Source organism: Mytilus galloprovincialis, chromosome 10, assembly GCF_965363235.1.
Source record: "Mytilus galloprovincialis chromosome 10, xbMytGall1.hap1.1, whole genome shotgun sequence".
NCBI lineage: Eukaryota > Metazoa > Mollusca > Bivalvia > Mytilida > Mytilidae > Mytilus > Mytilus galloprovincialis.
Genome location: NC_134847.1, coordinates 60,374,618 through 60,396,682, shown reverse-complemented (window position 1 = coordinate 60,396,682; position 22,065 = coordinate 60,374,618). Strand labels below are relative to the sequence as shown.

Below are 22,065 nucleotides of genomic sequence, written 5' to 3'. Positions count from 1 at the left end.
TATAGGATAGGCTACTACTTGTAGTAACAAACTAAGTAAATACACTTTATTGCACTTAAATCTAAATTTATTGCACGACATAAACGTTCTATTTTTATTTGACTTGTGTATTGTTAAATATGTATCGATAATTTTCACATATATCTAAGTTCAATGGTTTGTGATACTGTATCGAAAGAGTAGTATAGCTGGCCATATTGTAATATTATAGTGTTATGAACAGGCTGTTTCTGTATTGGCCTTGTTATAGATTCGAGGTTAGCTGTATTGGACCCGAGACTCGAATTTTTTTTTCATTATTTTAATCGTAAAAATTGGTTTCTAGACCCCACGAACCACTCCACACCGTTGCAAATTTTAAAATATGAAACTGTCAAAAATAACTGTTGCTCTACAAATACAGACTGCTTAATACTACCTGCATGTACCGTAGATCGTTCATCATGTATAGCCGGGGGTGGTTCTATAATGATAGTTATTTCATTTGTTTACATTGTCAATTCAGTAACATCTTATAGACCATACATGTCTTACTATTATACAAAAAGAGTACATTCATGTATTAAACAATTTAGACAGTAGGTCACATATTCAGCTCTTTAATTGAAAACTGACTAAATTAAATAATTGACAGAAAAGGCTGATAGACAATATTTGAACCACTGTGAGTGTATGTTAATTTAGCTCTTAATTTTTAAAGGTACAACATTTTAGGTCCGTATTTAACACTTCAGTGGTTATATATGTGTCCCTTTCACTATTTAGTTTGATAACAGTAAACGTTATACTTCTTAATTCACCACGGGACATTGTGAATTACATGCAAATGTGTGTCAATAAATATTCAATGATATATTTATAGAAGTATTTAAAAAATTGGGAATAAACAGGATCTACCGAAATAGGATGAGTATATAGATGAACAGTTAAAATTCATATATCTAGCAGCATGATGTATCTAAGTACGATAATACTTTTTATGTTAATGAGTGGCGTTTTTACGTTTAATTTAACAATCTTACATACAAATGACGTCCATGCACATTATGAAGAGATGAATAAATATGGTGGTCAGTGTGACAACCCAGGAAGTTGTTACGGAGGTATGGCTAGACTTAAGTACAAAGTAGATGAAATCAAGAGACTGTATCCTAATACATTATTTCTGGATGGAGGAGACCAGTATCAAGGGACCCTGTGGTTCACACATCACGGAGGGACCATCGTACACACCTACATGAACCTCGTAGGATATGATGCAATGGTTTGTACAATAACATATTTTACAAACAAAAACCTAGTCTGCTGTGTATGTTTACTATTATACACTAAATAAAGATAAAAATGTCTCGAAAAAGGGAAAATTTCATAACCTCAATGTTTCTACGCTTTTATTAATTTCCTTTTAGGTCTCACTGTAATCTCAATTTTTCAGTATTGTCGAAGTCTTTTGCTCATTTGACCTGTATGTCCTGTATTTCATGTAACCTATGGATAGTACTAAAGGATAATTTTGATTAGAATTATAATAGGTTCAGGTTGAGAAAAAGTTTTTAAAAAATCTGGATCTTGGGAAGACAACGTAGAAAGTGGAACATCATTACCGGTATAATTCATTATATATAATAAAATACCATGTATCGACTACAATGGTTCAAATTTACGAAATATTCCAATTCGACCTCCTTCGCTTTGTAAACAAAGCCATCTTTTTGTTCAAATAAACCAAAAGGTTCATGCAATGTTAATTGTATTTTGAACAACATTGGAGATGGAAATGAACATTTTTATCGGTTTGCATGGCTCTGTAGGAAGTTCAGATGCTTCAACTATCGTTTAATCGTAAAACGTTTTGTTTTTCTATAAAGTTTGTGCTTCGTCATATTTAAATCGCTGCATTTCGAAAACCAGTGTCAACTTATAGGTCCGCTTTGAATTACAAAAGTTCTGATTTTCCTACTGCAATTGAAATAATTTGATCATGACATGTTCAATGCTCATTTTGAGAAAAAAATATATATATAGTTTTAGCTAAACTACCTCGGAGATATTTTGATAGTCATAATACTTGTCATTTGTTCCGTATAGAACACTTCAAGCAGTTATAAAAATAAAATGTGGCTTGATTGCCAATGAGACAACTCTTCACAATAGACCAAATTACACATAAATAATTTAATTTAATTAACAAGTATAGCTCAACGTACGGCCTTCAACAATAAGCAAAGTTCATATCGTTAGTCTACTGTAAGGAATAACGCATTCTTATCAGACAGTTTAACTTCGGAATCCTTAAAATTGAAATCACAAGGGTAATTGATTTTACTGTACTTCAAAGTCTATTTTTCCCCGTCATTTTAGTACCTTTTGTTTTGTTCCCAAGATATTTTACGACTAGTCGACTAGTTGTTAAATATAAGATATAGTACTTAGTATACTTAGTGCAATAGTGAAAGGTTTATTGTGCACAATGACTATGTGTAGTGACAACTTGTGTTGTGTTGTAGAGATTTTAAAGTAGAACAAGGTCAAGAAATGTTTAACAAAACCGATTTTATACTCTTCATTGCCAGTCAATTAAAGGTATATACCTGACTATGTGTAGTGTCAACTCTTAAATCTAACTTCAATCTGTGTTTAAATATATAACAGAGTAAATGTAACTGTTATTATGTATACATGCGGAATAATTTTAAAAACATAGAAACTTTTATTATATAACTTTCCATGTCCATAGAGATATAGGAAAATGTGGTATGAATGCCAATGAGACAACTCTCCATCCAAGTTATAATCTACAAAAGCAAACCATTATAGGTCAAAGTACGGTTGTCAACATGGATCCTTGGCGCACACCGAACAGCAAGCTATAAAGGCCCCTAAAAATTACTAGTGTAAAACCATTCAAACAGGAAAACCAACTGTCTAATATATATAAAAAACGAGAAAAGCAAAAGACTTATGAACCACACTAACAAACGACAACTACTGAACATCATATTTCTGAATATATATGCATTTTTATTGCATATATTCAGAAAAAATGGATAAACTACTTAAAAAAACATTTCGTTAAAACCTTCGATACGCCATTTGCTGATACAATGGTTAATTCTTTGCATTTTGTTTTATTGTAAAAAAAACAAAAAAAAAAAAACTGGTGTTATAGGCAGATCTTTGATAGTCCTATTCCTACATTCACAATTTTCTAAGACTCAAGGAAGGATTTAGAACTTGGCATATTGTATAGACACGTGTCTATTCTTGAAGACTGTATGCTCCCTTTATTCGTTTCGGTGTTGTTATATGGTCATTAGCGTATACTCCCATTTATTATTTTTTTCATCCTAAATAAAATAAAGTCGACATGTAATGAAGATCATAGAGATAAAACGGTTCTGCAACAGTGTCTGTAAATGTATACATTTCACGTAAATCTTGAAGATCATCTATTTACATGTTATTCTAATTTCTATATCAACCTTTTGAGTTTTCAGTGCTTTTACTACTATTTCTGATATTTTTTAGTTTGAAACACTCGATCTTTTCATATCTATTTCTGAAATTTTGTCCATTTTAACCTAATTTTCAATATTCTGTAATAATTATATTATGTTCTTATTCTTGCCCTTAAAACTATCTAAATGATTTCAGTAGTCCTCCGTGAACTTCGATAGGGCTTTTTCTCTGTAGAAACCTTTTTACTGAATACGCAATAAAATTGTAAAAAAATATTCACAATAAGACTTGCATTAAACAGTATTTAAATTTTGTTTAAATACCTAGCAAAAAATGTAGTTTTTATTTATAAATCTTACTGGTTAAAATAATATATTAATGAGGGCAATAGCTTTATTTTGTCAACCATTATAAGGTGATACATGTATATATTTTAACTCGTTCACTCTAAGTATTATTAGACACGCAAAAAATGTAATATTAATACAACCTTAAATAATGAAAAATAGGTACGCGGACTTACTGTCACTTAATTCAGATAAATTAAATATTGAAGACATTTAAAAATCTATTGAAATCGGTCATTTTTTTTTCGAAATTGAGAAAAATAGGATAAAGAATAGATACTCACGAGGTACATTTAATAGCGAACTATGTTTTAAAGCAACTGTCTCGTTTTAAAGATGTTTTCCCGTATTTTTCACAGAATTTTTACATACATTCTGAAATTCTTCCCCTATCCAAAACGACCGAACTAACCGTGAAGGGGCCTATTGAAATAATTTGATCATGACATACTCGATGCTCATTTTGAAAAAAAAACAAATATGAAGTTTTAGCTTAACAACCTCTGAGATAGTTTGATAATCATGATACTCGCACTTGTTCCATAAACACTTCAAGAGAACATAAAAAAGATGTGGTATGATTGCCAATGAGTCAACTCTTGACAAGAGACCACAATGACACAGAAACTAACAGCTATAGCTCAGCATACGGCCTTCAACAATGAGCAAAGTTCATACCGTTAGTCATCATTAAAGTTCTAAAGCAAACAGTTTAGCTTCCTTAAAATTCACAAGAGTAATCGATTTCACTGCAAAATATTTTTTTTCATATTCCGACATTTTAGTACTTTTTGTTATGTTCCTTAGACATTTTACGACTTTTTAAGATTTTAAAGTAGAACAAGGTCAGAAAATGTTTAACAAAGCCGACTTTATACTCTTCATTGCCAGTCAATTAAAGGTATATACCTGCATATATTCAGAAAAATGGATAAACTACTTAAAAAAAGCATTTCATTAAAAACTTCGATACATCATTTGCTGATACAATGGTTGATTCTTTGCATTTGGTTTTTAGTAATAAAAAAAATGGTGTTATGAGCAGATCTTTGATAGTTCCTATTCCTACAGTCACAATTTTGTAAGACTCAAGGACGGATTTAGAACTTGACATATTTGTATAGAAACTTGTCTATTCTTGAAGACTGCATGCTACTCTTTATATGTTTCGGTTGTATTTTGTTATATGGTCATTGGCGTATACCCCATTTATTATTTTTTTCATTTTTGAAATGTCTGTAAATGTATATATTTCACAAAAATCTTGAAGATCGTTTATTTACATGTTATTCTAACGTGTAAGTGAGAGGACTCTTTCTAATTTCTATATCAACCTTTTGACTTTTCAGTGCTTTAACTACTATTACTATTTCGGATATTTTTGAGTTTGAAACAATCGATCTTTTCATATCTATTCCTGAAATTTTGTCCATTTTAACATAATTTTTAAATTGTTTTAACATGTTCTTATTCTTCACCTTGAAAATATCTAAAGGATTTCAGTAGACCTCCATGAACTTCGCTGTAGAAACTTTTTTATCGAATACATTTCATAACACGGCAATAAAATTGTAAAAAATTATTCACAATAAGACTTGCATTAAACTGTATTTAAATTTTGTTTAAATACCTAGCAAAAAATGTCGTTTTTATTTATAAATCTTATTGGTACAAATTATATATTTATGAGGGCAATAGCTTTATTTTGTCAACCATTATAAGGTGATACATGTATATATTTTAACTCGTTCACTCTAAGTATTAATAGACACGCAAAAGATGTAATCTTAATACACACTTTAATAATGAAAAATAGGTAAGCGGACTTACTGTCAGTGTTAAGTATTGAAGACATTTAAAAATCTATTGAAATCGGTCATTTTTTTCGAAATTGAGATAAATAGGATAAAGAATAGATACTCACGAGGTACATTTAATAACGAACTTTGATTTACACGAATATTAGTGATGTATAAATCCCAAAATAAAAAATAAACTAACGTTTAAAAGCACGTTTAAACATTGCACAAAATTAAACCAAAATAAATTTCACTTGAACTCCATAAGAACCTCACATTATACCAATCGAAATAAATATGAATTTCATAATTTTGCAGAGACCATGCAATGAAAGGGTTAAAAAATCACCTCTTATATAAAATAAAATTAAAGAAAAGAAAGAATGTGTCCATGGAACGCAGCTACCCCCGGTTCTAAATGACTGTCAAATTCAGCAATCGGTTATTTATAAAAGAACACTACTCTTGAACGGCAAAAGTGAGGTCACCCGATTTCAAACTTGATCTGTGTTTGGTGGTAATAAGCATTGTGTATAAATTTTCACAAAATTTGGTTGATTCAAGCTAAAGCTAGAGTGTGGAAACTTCAAATGTAGAAGTTTTTCAATTTAAAAAGGGGCATAACTTGAGAACGAAGAAACTAAGTGACGCCAACCAAATACAAAATTATTCAGTATTTGGTGGTACTTAGCATTTTATGTGAGTTTTATAACATTTGGTTATGGTAATTACGTAAACTAAAGTTTTAGAACGGAAACAAATTTTGGGATGTACGTACAAGGGTAAAACTTAATGCACCTGTCGCGGAGAGAACCACCGATCTTCAGCAGAAAAATCTAAATTTCAAACGCTAACCGAAATCCGAGGACTCGGAGGATTGCCTTCCAACTGGCTCATAAATTATATGTTTCAACTCGTTCACTCTAAGTAATAATAGACACGCGAAATATGTAATATGAATATACACTTCTTAAAAGTTGCATAGTAATGAGAAAAATGGTAAGCGAACTTAGTGTCGTATTGAATACATTTAAAAATCTATTGAAATCGGTCGATTTTTTTTTTAATCGAAATTGAGAAAGATAGGATAAAGAATAGATGCTTACGAGCCTAAATTACATAACATACTAAGAAAAGGAAAACTTAAAGTGTGGTATAATTCTCAAAATTCAAAACAAAACTCCTGTACAAAAGCACGTTGAAAGATTGCACAAAATCAAATCTAAATAAATTTTACTTCAAGGAGGCGATTATCTCCAACAAAATCTCACCTTATATCAATCAAAGTATGATTTTCATAACTGTGCGTAGACAAATGAAAGGGCTGATGGTAATCATTTAGTTAGCTCATAACATTTGGTTGATGCAAACTAAAGCTTTAGTGCGATAATGGCAATGTAAATATAAAGGGGCATACATGTACGTTGAGAATGGAATATGAGACGCAAACCCAAATTCAAAATTGACCTGTGTTTGGCTATATAAGTATTGTGTTTAAGTTTTATAAAATTTGGTTGAGGCAAAGCTAAACAATGATCTAATTTTGGTCGACCTGACAGTCAGACGGACACGTGCAAATGCCCATGCCGCGGAAAGAACCATCGATCATCTACTGGAAAATAAAAGTTTCGAACGCTAACCAATATTCAAGGACCAGAGAGGATTGCTTTTGGCTTGTAAATTACGTTAGTAACAAAAACATAGTTGTGAGCGAAACTGAAAAAAGAGATACAACAGTTACATGAATGTTCAGTTTATCGGACTTTACAGAAACTATGAAAGGTTCATTTTTCCGATTTTTTCGAATTCTGAATAATTGTGTCAACGATCTTTCGACAGTCAGTTGCGAATTTAGGGAGTGTGCACATAGGGTGTATGTATGCTTTATCCAAATAATAAAGATAAGATAATTTTTTATTTTCATTAAAACTTTTGTAGACACCTAGGTATAATGACTTATTAGTTTTAAAGCATGTGTCTTATTTTTTTCGTATGCCCTCGTCTCTTACTATTGTTATCATTGTGCCGGGGCCGATTGGTCTAAGTAGTTCAGCTACTGTATCACTAGCCTATCAGTACTGAGGATGTGAGCTAAAACCTTACGTTCAACTTCAATCTTATATCTTAATTGACACAGATTGTAAGTTAAACTGTTTTCCAGTCGAAGGTCAGTGGTTCTAACCGGACACTCCGGCTTACTCCACCAAAACCACTTACCACCACGAAGTAGTCAATAGTGCTCATAGTGGCGTTAAACACAAATAAATCAAATCTAAATCGTATATTGTGTCATTATTACAACAGTTTAAAAGTTACTGACATGGTAAGTATAGGATCGAGTCATATTTTCTTTTGTGATGTTCCATTGGAGATTCATGTTATCTTCTTTTAAAGCCAATCACTGAACATGGCAATGTTAACATTAGGCTATTTGCCAATTGTCCATTTGATTCTGGTATAACACACGTTAAATCCCCTTTGCTAAGTAAGCTGGGAAAAGGGGGTTATTGCAAATGCAAAGTATAACCAGTTGAAAGTGCTATATACATGTAAGAGTTGTAACCAATATTTAATGAAAACATACTACAAGTATACTGATTTCATTAGTACATAGCTTAACAGAAGATTAAATGTAATTCAAATATTTGAGGAAAACGTAATGATTACACAGATAATTTGATTTGCTTAAGTTAAAATTCAGTGACAAAAGCATTTTTTTCAATCAAATTAGTGTCTTCATTTTTCATGTAGGAGTAAATAATTAAAAACCTGTTTTTTTTTTTTATTATCATTTTCAGGCATTTGGAAATCATGAATTCGACAGAGGCATTTCAGGACTTATGACACTTCTAGAAAACAGCAATAATTTTACAATAGTTAGCTGCAATATTGATACAACCAGTGAGCCGAGCGTTCAAAATAAATTCGTAAAAAGTGTAATTATGGAAAGAGGCGGTGAACAAATTGGTATCATTGGTTACACTACAAAGTCTACTCCTTTTGTATCAAACCCAGGTAACAAATTAATTATATTACAAAAAAAAAATGTTTTTCAAAATATACAAGTATATTTGAATTGTAAGATGGCTCGAAAATGTTAATCAGGTCACTCTACCATTTCAAATAGGACAACATTATTTGGTATTATGGGTATACCTGAATCCACTATACCTTTAAGGATGCGGTAATACATATTTTGGGTCAAAACCCTCATTAAGTAAGGTAATGGGTGTCGAATAAATTTAGAAGGTAATGATTATATGAGTCTGTAAGAGGTCAAATAACAATCCACTCAGCCGAGAGAAACTATAAAAGTTACGTCAATATCCACTTACTGGGTTATCTTTGTGATTGATGGACTAAATGGCATATACTGACTACTTTAGTCTAGTCCGGCGGCTACAAGCATATTTCGGACGAATTGTGCACATCCTGCTACAAGCATGAAATTTGGCATAGATCTTCCTCAACTATTACTCTTTCATTTCAGATAGGGAAGCATTTGAAAAAAATGTCTCACTTCCGGTAAAATCCAAAATGGCGGACATCATACTTAAATCAGCCCTATATCGAAGGCTATTAAGTGAAAAGGTGTTATTATCATGCTACTAACATAATATTTGGTATCAACCTTTGTTTTGTACTACTTTTGGATATATGATATAGATAAGATGTCTTCAAAAACCCTACTTCCGGTAAAATCCAACATGGCGGATATTGTACTAGAATAAGCTTTTTTTTAGGGAGGGTAATTGAAATGTGTTTTAATGTATTGCTACTATCATTACACTGGGCAGGAACCTTTCTTTTGTGCCTCTCATGGATACAATGTATAAGACATATCTCTTTAAAAACCTTACTTCCGGTAAATTTTAGAATGGCGGACATAGAAATATCAATTTTCTATTTTAATATTCAACTTTTTTCAAAATGTAAAGAAAATGTTTTTTGTTGGTTTTTTTTGTTTTTTTGTTTGTCATTAAACTATTGGCTTCTAGTTTGCTCAAAACCACTGAATTTTTTCTAATGTAAATTTTTAAATCACACTTCCGGTATTAAAAAAAACCCAATATGGTGGAAATTTCAAAAATGAGTCCTCAATACATATCTTTGATTTAGAGTTTTAGATAGATTGGTTAAAACAAAATAAAATTACTGAAGTACTAAAACATTTTTCAAATTATTACTATTTGGCTGATAATACATGTTTATTCACAGTCACCACCACATGTAAACAAAACGGTGCACGAGAGACCCGTTTTTCCACATTAACAAAGACCGCGACATCCTCTGTATCTGTATCTGTATGAATACGTTGTCAATACCAATTCTGGCTTTAATATAGCGGTTTGAGAGAGCGCAGCCGATTTATTGACGAGGAGTAAGAGCAGATTTGACGCTCTTTACGCTTGATGTGCGCACTACAGTGTCGTCTTGCTGATTCGACGCGATCACTGTCTTTACAAAGAATGAGTTTGAGTATTGTAGTGTTTTGCTTAGTGGAATGTCAAAACACTTAGAGTGATTCTTTACTTGCTTTTCCACAATATTTGTTGCGTGGTATTCTTCGAACTTCTTTGCAGTTATGTTTCTCTTAGGACGTATTTTTGGAGAAATTCGTCTGATTCAATAGCAGGAATCAGCCCCTAAACCACTTTGTACATAAATATCAACTTCTAGCTTGTTCGTCTTGCAGTTGTCTGGAGGTCTTGTAGTTCCAGTTTGTCAAGCATATTGGAGACACACCCGTTCTCTCTTGACTTGTAACCTATGGTGATAAATCTTGCCGCTTAACGTTGTATCCTTTCTAGCTTATTTATGTTTGTTATCATGTTGGGTCCCATACTATGGCTCCACATTCCATGGTTGATCAACGAGCGAGATGTAAGCTGTTTTTTGCAATCTTGTGGGCAGTATTTCAAGTTTCTTCTTTGAAAGCCTAGTGTTGAATTTACTTTCTTTACCACGTTTAATATGTGGGTGGTCCATTTGAGGTCTTCCGAAATTTGTAGGCATAGTTTCGGGTTATGCTTGACTTGTTGTAGTATGTGTCCAATTTAAACTGTAGATTTTATGGCTTTTGTTTCTGATGCTTATGATGTAGCATGTTTTGGCATTGAACCGCATTCCCAAGTACATCCACAATGTACAAGCTTCTGACAAAATGATGAGGCCTTAGAAAGAGTTATTTAAAAGTTATCCTCTCTGTCCCTTCGCCATTCATAAGCGCTTGAACTTGGTATCATAAGAGTCAATTTCAAGCTCGTCCCCCTAAACACCTGCCTTGGTATATTGCACGTTTTACTCTCAATTAGTCTTCCCTTTTGCGCAAATAGTTATTTTATTGATTCGTTAACCATGTTTACCCCATCTGATAAGTTTGTGTGATCTTACAGTTAAGCCACAGTGATTTAGGCTGATCAATCATCATTCTTTATGTCAAAGTCACATCTTCAAATGCCATCAATGTCTCCACGCAGTCTTATTTTCCTTTTCAAGCAATCAGAGAACCATATCACAACTGGTAAATACATGGAGCACAATAAGTGTGTGTAATCACTCATTGCCAGGTGCATTTGTAAATATATTTATCCAAAGCTTTTTGCCCTCCCAAACACAATCCATAGTTCGTCTACCCCTGTCACGGAATAGCGAAACAATAACGACTATTCGAATCATGACTCGTGCAAGTTCGTGGTTCACTGCATCAAACACATGCACCATGATTATATTGTCAGCCTCTTAATGTGAACATGGTGATAAACTTGAAATAAATCTCAAGGTAGATAAGATAGAATATCCTGAGCATTTGTTATAAGAAGCAAGAGCTACATTTAGGGGAAAGGGAATACACTGACGAATCAAGAGTCAAAACAAGATTACGACAATAAGAAAGAACTTTTAAGTTTTCATTCGCAACAGCTTGCTCAATAGATTTTGAGGGTGGTAGTTGTAGCAACAATTACTCAGGATGTTCTGTGCTATCCATCACATGGTGATGTTTCAAGCTTAGCATCATGTTCACGGAAAGAGGCTGACACATAAATCAAGATGCATGTGTCTGATGCAGTGAAACACAGACTTAACTGAGTCATGACTCGAACATTCGATACTGATGTTGCTGTCATTGCGGTTTCGCTTTTCAGTGACCTAGGGGCAGACAAAATTTGGCTTGCATTTGGAAGTGGGAAAAGCTTCAGATATATATCTATCCATGACCTTTCAAATACACTAGGCATTGAGATATTACACGTTTGCTGGAAAAGGAACTGCGTTGGTGACATGGATGGTGTTTAAAGATGTGACTCTATCATTTAGAATGATGATTGATCAGCCAACATCACCAGATATGGATTTGACAATGTCATTGATAGAACGATACGTGGTTTTGTTGTACGATCGAACAAACTTATCAGATGGGGTTAACGAAGCAAGAAAGAAAGTGTTTTTGGAAGAGGAAATTCTTATTGAGGCTATTCCCACGACTCGGTCTAGTCTTTTTTTGAGCAAGTAAAACGTGCAATATACCATGGCGGATGTGAATGAGTAACAAGCTTGGTATTGGTTCCTTTTCTAACTAGTCCATCCCTTATGAATGGCGAAGGGGAAAATATTATCAATGGCACCCTTTTCAACAACTCTTTTGTGAGGCCTCTTAATCTTATTAGGAGCTTGTACATTATAGATGTAGAAAAAAATATTGATTTTTTACCGGAAGTGTTAATTTTGTATTTAATCATATGCAATTGAATAGAATTAGTGGTTTTGAGGATGACCTAAAGCCAAAAGTTTAATGACAACTCAAAAAATTCATTTAATTTACAGTTTGAAAAAAGTTGAATATAAAAATGAAAAATTATCAATATTTCTATGTCCGCCATATTGGATATTACCGGAAGTAAGGGTTTGAAAGACATATGTCTTATACATTGTATCCATGGGAAGCACCAAAGAAAGGTTCCTTCACAATATAATGATAGTAGCAATACTTTAAAACACATTTCAATTATCCTCCCTAAAAATAAGCTTATTGTAGTACTATATCCGCCATGTTTGATTTTACCGGAAGTAGGGTTTTTGAAGACATCTTATCTATATCATATATCCAAAAGTAGTACAAAACAAAGGTTTGTACCAAATATTATGATAGTAGCATGTTAACAACACCTTTTCACATACTAGCCTTCGATATAGGGCTAATTTAAGTATGATGTCCGCCATTTTGGATTTTACCGGAAGTGAGGCATTTTTTTCAAATGCCTCCCTATCTGAAATGAAAGAAAAATAGTTGAGGAAGGTCTATGCCAAATTTCATGCTTGTAGCAGGATGTGCACAATTTTTCACAAAGCCGCCGTACTATACATATACTTATATATAGTTCTAATGAGGAATAAATTTTAAACAGACCATATTTACACAATCCTGTTAAAGTAGGTAATAAAATCGGCGATAGTCAACACATTTGACTTCCATACTTACAAATAAACAAGTAATGGAGTAATTTTAAACTCTGATATAATAATGTTTGGATCAATACAAAGTATCGCTTGACCCGGTTACATTTTAAATATTGTAAGTGAATCGAACTGGTATAAATAAGTCTTATCTAAATAGTAATTAGACATCTTTTTGCGCAATACAACTTGTGAAGATAATTTTTATTCTCGTTTTATACATTCGTATACATAAAAAATTACGTTGGATAAACTTCATGCGTACGAAGCGATTTCTGAATTTACCATCACCAGGAACCCTCAAAACCAAATATTTGAAAGCCAAAGGTTTTAAAGAATCATTTGAAGAGCTGTATGACCAACTGAAACATACTCTATATTCTCTGTTCTACTGTCGAATTGATATCCTTTTCCGTATAGGTATTATAAAAACTTGTAGGTCCCATACATGCAGCCCCTCGTATTTTCAAATAAACAAGACTCAAAATCATTAATTAGTTGTTAGATTATATTATTAAATCGTTTTATTGTCAACAATCACCCAAAAAATCCAAATACGAAACAGAAATTTCCGCTGTTGTTGTTAACATATTTAATATCGCTTGGATTGAAATATGTAGGTAACCTATTAAATTGTTGTTCAATGCCCGTAAACTACTTCCAAAGTGGCATATAAAATTATATAAAAAAAATGTCATAAACTAATATTTTTACAGGCAATTTGATATTTTTGGACGAGGTGACATCTATTCGAACACAAGTCGCCATACTTAAAAACCAAGGAGTGAACAAGATTATTGCGGTTGGTCACGCAGGATTTAAAGTGGACCAAAAAATAGCCACTGAAGTGGACGATGTCGACATTGTTGTTGGTGGCCATACTAATACGTTCCTTTATACAGGTATTTCATATATAATGAATATGTATGACAACGGACTGACTCTTATCTTTCCTATTGATATTTTTCCTTTCTTTTGCTATTAAGTGCATATGGCTCTTTTGAAAAATATAAATTTGTCAAATGGTCTGATATGCATATAGATAAAGTGACCATTCAGACAACATCAACCTTTACAATTTTTACTATTAAAACTTTTGAAACTATGAGGCTGATAAATCAATAAAACCTTTTTCTAAATCTACTAAAAAAGCACTTCCTTGTAAAAAAACTATTTTCCTCAATATATTTGTCTTGATCCTATTTGCTTCTTAATGCTTTTGAAATATTTCAGTTATTTTCTAAAAAAATATTGAAATTCTATATTCAATTCAACTTAATCATTGCGTTTTTTCTGCATCGTTTTATCGAAATTCTGTGAAATCTTTCCTTTTTGGATTAGAGATCTTCATCTGTTTTATTAAGCTATTTTGTTTTTAAAGAGTTTGACATCGAGCATCACTAAAGAGAAATTAATTGTCGAAATGCGCATCTGAACAGAAACAAACTATAGGATAACAACTGCAATTTTCCTAACTTGGTACAGGACATTTTAAGAAAAACTGGTGGATTGAACCTGGTTTTGTGGCTAGCCTGGTTGAACCTTGTTTTAGAACTTCGGCAGTCGTTGTTTTTCTTTGTTTCTTGAAAAGAAACTTCTTTAAAAAATTGGGATTTGTTGCTGACTTCAGTTGCAAGTTTATAGATTTGGAGCGAGTTAGATCTCCAGAACAAAATCATTAGCACTTTACGGGATAGATAATTGGTCAAACCATTGCAAACTTGGCGCCATTGGTGTCACAAATAATTGCATTGGTAAAAGATAGTGTCCTTTGAAATAGTATGGACACTGCATTGTCATTTTCTTCTTTGAAACTATTGAACATTTCAGTAATTTGTTATTTTAGGGATTTAGATTATACTATAATTTTGACTGCTGTACCCCAATTTTTGATGTTTTTACCTATTATGTTAAAGCTCACACATTCTTGTCAATATCATGGATTTCACTTCGACTGTCATACAAGTGAGAGGATAAGCTGAGTCTCAAACCAGATTTGATCCACCATTTTGTACATAAGAACACGCCTGTACCAACATGACCAAGCCAGGTACATGTATATGACAGTTGTATTCCACTCGTTAAATGTACTTGAGCTTTTGATATTTTACATTTTTATTTTCCGTTTTGAATTTCTCTTGTAGTTCGGTATTTTTGTTATTTAACTTTTTGTAACCAGTCTTGACAAAATTGATACTTAGAATGTCTCCTCCATGCGATCATCATTTTAATAAGACTACTTTTTTAACATGGTTGTGAGAGGACATATTTTGGTGCATTATGGGATTATTGATTGACAAACTCTTTTCACATGATCTTCATTTAATATTAATCGGCTGGCAAACTTGACAAAATTGGTGGCAAGCATGGTGGCATATGTTCGATAGTAACATTCCGTGTGCTTTGCGTAAGGCGTTTACAAGTTTGAGTTTATAGTTAACGATCGTGCATGCTCAAACTTTACGGACTTCATTGGCGATGGTAGTGCTCCTGGTACAAAATCTGCTACAACATTGTTATGACGAAGAATTAAGGTCAACATCACAAATATGTTAACTGCTATGATGTGTCGTTGTCTAAACGCATTAATGGCATTTTATTCGCGGTTCATATCTTTAGCCATAAAACACAGTTCAACCCAATTTTTTTTCTTAAAATGTCCTGTACCAAGTCAGAAATATGACAGTTGTTATCAAATAGTCCGTTTCTATGTATGTTGGGCTATTTTTTTGTGCAACAGTTCAGTGTTTCTGTTGTTCCGGTTTTTTTCCTCGAAAAGTTGATGTATTTCACCAGTTTGTGTTTGTGACCCGGAATTGTTGCAGTTATGTCGATTTATGACTACTGCACAGTGTTACACTACTGTCTCCTTCTTATAATTTACAAGTATAGCTTCTGCAGGTTTTTCAATTGTGTCCTTTTCTCGATTGTGACATTTTGACTGAGTCTGAAATGTCATGGGGTGATGGCATATACAGCATTGGACGCTCACACTGTCGACAACCCGACTCTCCTTGGAGGTCATGTGATTGCCTCGGCTATTGATTGGTGCCTTGATTTTTCACTTCCTTCCCGATTTACGAGATTTGAAAATCGGAACTGGAACTACTATCGCTTTAAGTTAACCCCTTAAACGGGATTTGTATATAGAATGTCTCTTACATATGCATCATTCGAATCCGATCAATTGAACAACATGGATGTTTGGGACATTTGGTCAGTTTTAACAAACCTCCTTAGAAATTTCAACTTTTACGCTTTCCAAGATTAAAAGAAAAGACGCCAATGAAAATAACTTGTCTAAAATTATGTTATCCTTATTTAATGTAGATGTGAATTGTCTATGAGAGCGGTTCTGATTTCGAGGGTTCTTTAATTACAAACTGATAAGTCAGAGATTATGCATGTGAAGTTGTTTAAGGCAAATACAAAATAACTTCCTGTTTTTAAATATCACAATTAAATTTTAGTAGTAATTGGATGAAAATTAAGGTACAAGCGAGTTTCGGAGAATAAGACTTAGACTAAGACTATCTTAAAATGTCCTGTATCAAGCCAAAAAAATGGCAGTTGTTATTTTATAGTTCGTTTCTTTGTGTGTTGCATTGTCGTTTATTTTTTTGTTGCACTTCAGTATTTCTGTTGTTTCTTTGTTTTCCACTTATTGTGTATGTGTTTTAGGTTTTATTTTGTAACCCGAATTTGTTTTCTCTCAATCGAGTTATGACTTTCGAACAGCGGTATACTGCTGTTGCCTTTATTTAACAACTGTTCACTTTCATTTTTTTTTCAATATTTAAATTAGGAACAGCACCATCCAATGAGAAGCCAGTAAATGTATATCCGACTGTTGTCACAAAGAATAATGGCGACAAAGCTTTAGTAGTACAAGATTATGCCTTTGCTAAATACCTTGGATTTCTGCAAGTAGAATTTGATAACGACGGGAAAATTATAAGCTATGGTGGAAACCCTATATTACTAGATAGTACAGTACCTAAAGGTAGTTATTTAAATACCTAAGACATTTCAATTATAGTATTAACAAAAATTTGCATTGATTTGGTGTAATGTAAGAAGGTAGAAGATGTATTGTTGACAATGTTCACGTGAGAACTATTGTTTTCATCAGATATCTTCATTCAACCTTCGACGTAGAAGAACAAAATAAATGATATTAAATTAAAAGATATTTAAGATACTTTCATGCACTTAATAGTTCTCTATATTTCTCTATCGGCTATATGATCGAAACAAAATAATGATTATTGAAATTAAACTTACTCAAAATGAAAAGAACAATAATCGCCACAACTTTACAAGGTGAAATACTGTGTTAAACATAAAACAACATAATGACAACTAGAGCTAAAGCAGAAACAGAAACGTGTAATCTATTGGTAAAATCAAGGTTATATGAGAACCTCCTAAGTCAGCATTAACAGCTACGATCTTCGAACCGATGACATTTTCCGGTCGTCTTTACCTTATAATAATGTAAGATGCCTTTTATTTGTCTGAATCAAAATTTCAATTATCGGGGCTCAACTGTGACGATTGTGGTGTAGATCGAGTCAGTAGAATCTCATAAAAAACTATGGAACATTTTGTTTGTTTTTGGTTTCTGTTTTATAAAAACATATTTGCCTTCTAATAAGACGATGGTACTGAAGAATAAAGAAAGAAAAAGATTGTAGACCAAAATAATACTTATTCAATGCTAAAAAAGGGGAAGCTTAAAAACTAGTTGATTTTAATTATTAAAGCATAATTTAATTTTTACTTTGTCCAGATGAAGCTATACAGAACGTAACAAATGAATTTGGAAAGGAGGTTTTATCAATGATGAATAATGTTATAGGACGTACTTTAGTTTACCTGAATGGAGATCGACATACCTGTAGATTACAAGAGTGTAATATGGGTAAGCTGTTACAATGTAATAGTGGAGCGGCGGAGAGGACAATTTTAGAAATTTACATTACCTAAATACCTCATGGGAGTTTAATAGCTCATTGGAAAGCTGAAATCGTGTAGTTTTTGAAAATATGTGTCGTAAATATAAAATCTGGTACAACTATACCGAAAATCAAGGTCAAAGGTCGTCACTTAAAAAATCCTATTTTCATCTGGTTTCAAAATTAATAATCTATTCAATAAATTATATGAGTAGTATTACGTAGAAATGCGTTAGTCTATACAAAATCTTTTTCATATTTGCACATGACGTCAGAACAATGTTTTATTTAACTTTTTTGAAGGTAGTCCATGGTATACAAATTATAAAGCCTAATAAAAAAACAGTAACAGAATAACCTTGATATTTGACCTCGACAAATAGCACTGCTTGGATACTTTAGGATAAAAGTTTTCTAAAGAGATTTCGAAATGTGTAGTTGATAAATCAAACAAAATGTGCAGTCATGTAAAATTTCCTTTCAGTTTTCAAGAATTCGACATGTCACGGAGTTTTCTTAAAATGAATTCCAACTATCTCAATACAAGATACCTTTTCATATAATATAGTTATTGGAGTGATATACTACTCAATAAGTGCAAGTGTGTTGTAGAACAAATTCAAAATTGCGACGTGACCGTTTTGGTATCCATGATGACTTTATTTTCATACCAAATGAAACGTCTAAATATTTATAGCAAATTAAAATAAAGTTACAAAATTTTTCAACAAGAACTATTTTCATGTCATTTAATCTGTGTCATCAGCTATGTCGACTGATTCTGCCTGGACATTGTTACAACCTAAATTTTGACAAAAACATAAATCAGTGCAAGGAAGACTCTGGCCCTTACTAACACATGCTGCCTGGCATGTTTTACCCCCTTACACGAACAAATTAGATCTTGTGGAAAATCTGATGTGATTTTTCCCTCAAAGAAAACTGGCTCTTACTTGTCATTTTGCGCAGTTTTCTAACCAAAAGCACACGGGGGGGGGGGGGGGGGGGAGGGGGGAGGGGGCAGTATTTTGGGTTGGCTAAATTTGTCAAAATGGAACAAGTTGCTCGGTACAATTACAAGACAGATCCCTCTCTGCATATCATTCTACGAATCACCAACAACATATTTGGAGTCTGGCCGATTGGATCTTTCCAAATGTTTTAGAGTTCAAGTGCATTTTGACGCCGCGACGGTTCGCTTCTAATGTTTGGTTTTGTAAAGGGTAAGCACTGCATCAGCGGGGATACTTTTCGTCATAGACTAATGAGTTGTCCTGTTTCTGTTCAAACCGTTGTCTGATACTAAATCCGAGTGTTCCATGTAGAACTGAATTTTGAAATATAGTACGCGCCATCGAGTGAAATGTGTTCCTACCGTCAATCGTTTTGGTATTAATGTCAATATTGTCCACACCTTCTTTGATTAAGGAACCACAGTTAGCTATACCGAACGGAACATAACAACCACCTTGTATTTTTGTTATTTCATCATTCGCTACACTAGTCAAAAACCTCCGAACCTCGCCTTACTTAACACAGAAATCATGAGCATTTAAATTTTCAATCAAAGACTTCAGTCCGAACTCATGATACAACTGTACTGCAAGACCAAGACTAAATGTAGTAATTATGTTATTACAATTTACACCAGGCACTCTGCAAGGCAGCACATTTTCTTCGAATGCCATGCAAAATATTCATTGATACTGAAGTAAATGTTTTAAAATAGATACTAGTATAGGAAGATGTGGTGTGAGTGCCAATGAGACAACTCTCCATCCAAATAACAATTTATAAAAGTAAACCATTGTAGGTCAATGTACGGCCTTCAACACGGAGCCTTGGCTCACATCGAACAACAAGCTATAAAGGGCCCAAAAATTACTAGTGTAAAACCATTCAAAGACTTTTTGTCAAGAAGCCAAATAACAAAACTTATCAAACATGGTGGCAACATTGCCTCTGACATTTCCAACGATACTTCGTCATTTGCAGGATAAAAATAAGGTATATAAACATTTACCATTTTTTATCTTGATATTGAGGCTGCTTCATAAAGTACACGCATATCGGTTCGTTCATTGGTTTTGGTAAAGCTACATGTTTTTAAGTCGGCTTTTATCTGAAGCATTTCTAATTCTGCTTAAATGTTATTCGCTGCTTTAACAGCGTCTCCAATGGAAATATCGCTAGCAAATACAATGCTAAATTTACCTTGTCCTTGTTGAGCAAAAAATACAATGGCATCCCTGTAGTGCTTCTCAAGTTAAGCGTTAATAGTTATCAAAGGTACCAGGATTATACTTTAGTACGCCAGACGCGCGTTTCGTCTACATAAGACTCATCACTGACGCTCATATCAAAATAGTAATAAAGCCAAACAAGTACAAAGTTGAAGAGCATTGAGGATCCAAAATTCCAAAAAGTTGTGTCAAATACGGCTAAGGTAATCTATGCCTGGGATTAGAAAATCCTTAGTTTAGAGGAATTACAGTATGTATTACTTAATGTACTTTATCAGGTAAAAAAGACTGGTACATTGTCAAAATTGATGACAATACAAGAGACTTTTTTCACGAATAAGGTCTCTGTCTATAATTTCAACTACTCTTTCAAATGCCAAATCATACGCAGATTTATCAGTGGATTTTGGTCTATATGCCAAGTATGTGGTAAGACATGCTGCGTGATACACTGCATTATTGAGCAAATTCTCTTGCTCTATTCGATTAATCATTCTAGCGTCGCATGCTTTAACAGCAGCATCTTTAAGATTGACTAACCTTACAACAGATGAAATTGTATGTTTTCACCCTTTTATGAGACTTTTTTTTGGCAAATAATACACTTTGGGGTATTGTGATCAATTTTTTTCAGGCACCAAAGAATTAGATACATCGGAATTTATATCTAGTGTTTCCTTCTCAGCCGAAGAACATGATACTGATTTTAAATTCTGCTTACTTGTGAAGCTTTTATAACATGACCTATGATACGAGTAATTCACTTGCTGTCTCATTGCAGAATTCATTTAATTAAATAACTGAACAAATGATCACGTCTCTTTGCTGCAGCATTTATCAGACTTTTTCTTCCAGATTTTGTTGATGTTACAAAAAATTCTTCAACAACAGAATCGAAGAATGAGATAATGCATTTGTCAACACCAACATCCACTCTTTTTTTGGGCATCTGGCGGGACCAGTTTTAACGAGACTGTCAAATTGTCCATTTGATTGAATAAAAAACAAATCAAACACACCTGAAAACCAAACAAACCCTACAATGATATTCTCTTTCCCAGTTAAATTCAACAAAAACGGATTAACAACAATACCAAACAACACAAATTAATCACAAGGCTTCGGAAATTATAAAATGAACAAATAATATGCTTGAAAATGAAATGAAAATTCTATTTTTAAAGTCATTTGTACCACATTTGATATTTACGACAAACATTTTTCTTAAGCTGAATAATCGATAAACAATTTAAGACCTTAAAATTCCATGAGGTATTTAGGTTATTTGAAATCGTTAACTAAGCGACTTTTTCAACAATCGCCGCTCCACTATAACAATTTGGCATACGAATTACTTATGTTTTAAAAGTCATAAAACGATTGAGAAAAAAAACAAATCCGGGTTACAAACTAGAACTGATGGTAACACATAAAATATAATAGGGAAACAACGAAGCAACAGAAACACTAAAGCGCAACAAAAAACCAAACGACAATGGAACACACCCAAAAAAGATGAAAACATTTGACAAAGTAGCATGTTCCTGGGCATGTCTCTATGCTCCTCTTTTTGACCAAGGTCAGCGCGAAAATAAACTGATTTGAAGAGTAAAAGAGAGATTATGGTGAAAACAATTAAATGGGTATATGAGTGGCGAATTAATAAATCTTATTCCAACATTCCCTTCTTTAATCACAAGGAAAGGACGACGTATTAACTTTCATTGAAAAAGGTCAACGGTTAACTAAGCTAAATCATTTGTCAGTACGATACTGATAAATGGTCTAAGTGAAATTTCACCAA

General features: G+C 33.0%; 1 protein-coding gene across 1 annotated transcript in view; it reads left to right on the top strand.

Moving 5' to 3' along the window:
* Positions 1-655: 655 nt before the first annotated feature.
* Positions 656-22,065, top strand: part of LOC143048011 (5'-nucleotidase-like) — a 30,869-nt gene continuing 9,459 nt past the window's right edge. The window contains exons 1-5 of the mRNA XM_076221429.1: positions 656-1,264; positions 8,404-8,620; positions 13,777-13,962; positions 16,866-17,063; positions 17,853-17,984. Of these exons, the coding sequence (XP_076077544.1) occupies positions 950-1,264; positions 8,404-8,620; positions 13,777-13,962; positions 16,866-17,063; positions 17,853-17,984 (1,048 nt within the window). The 5' untranslated portion in view covers positions 656-949. The remainder of the gene's footprint in view (positions 1,265-8,403; positions 8,621-13,776; positions 13,963-16,865; positions 17,064-17,852; positions 17,985-22,065) is intronic.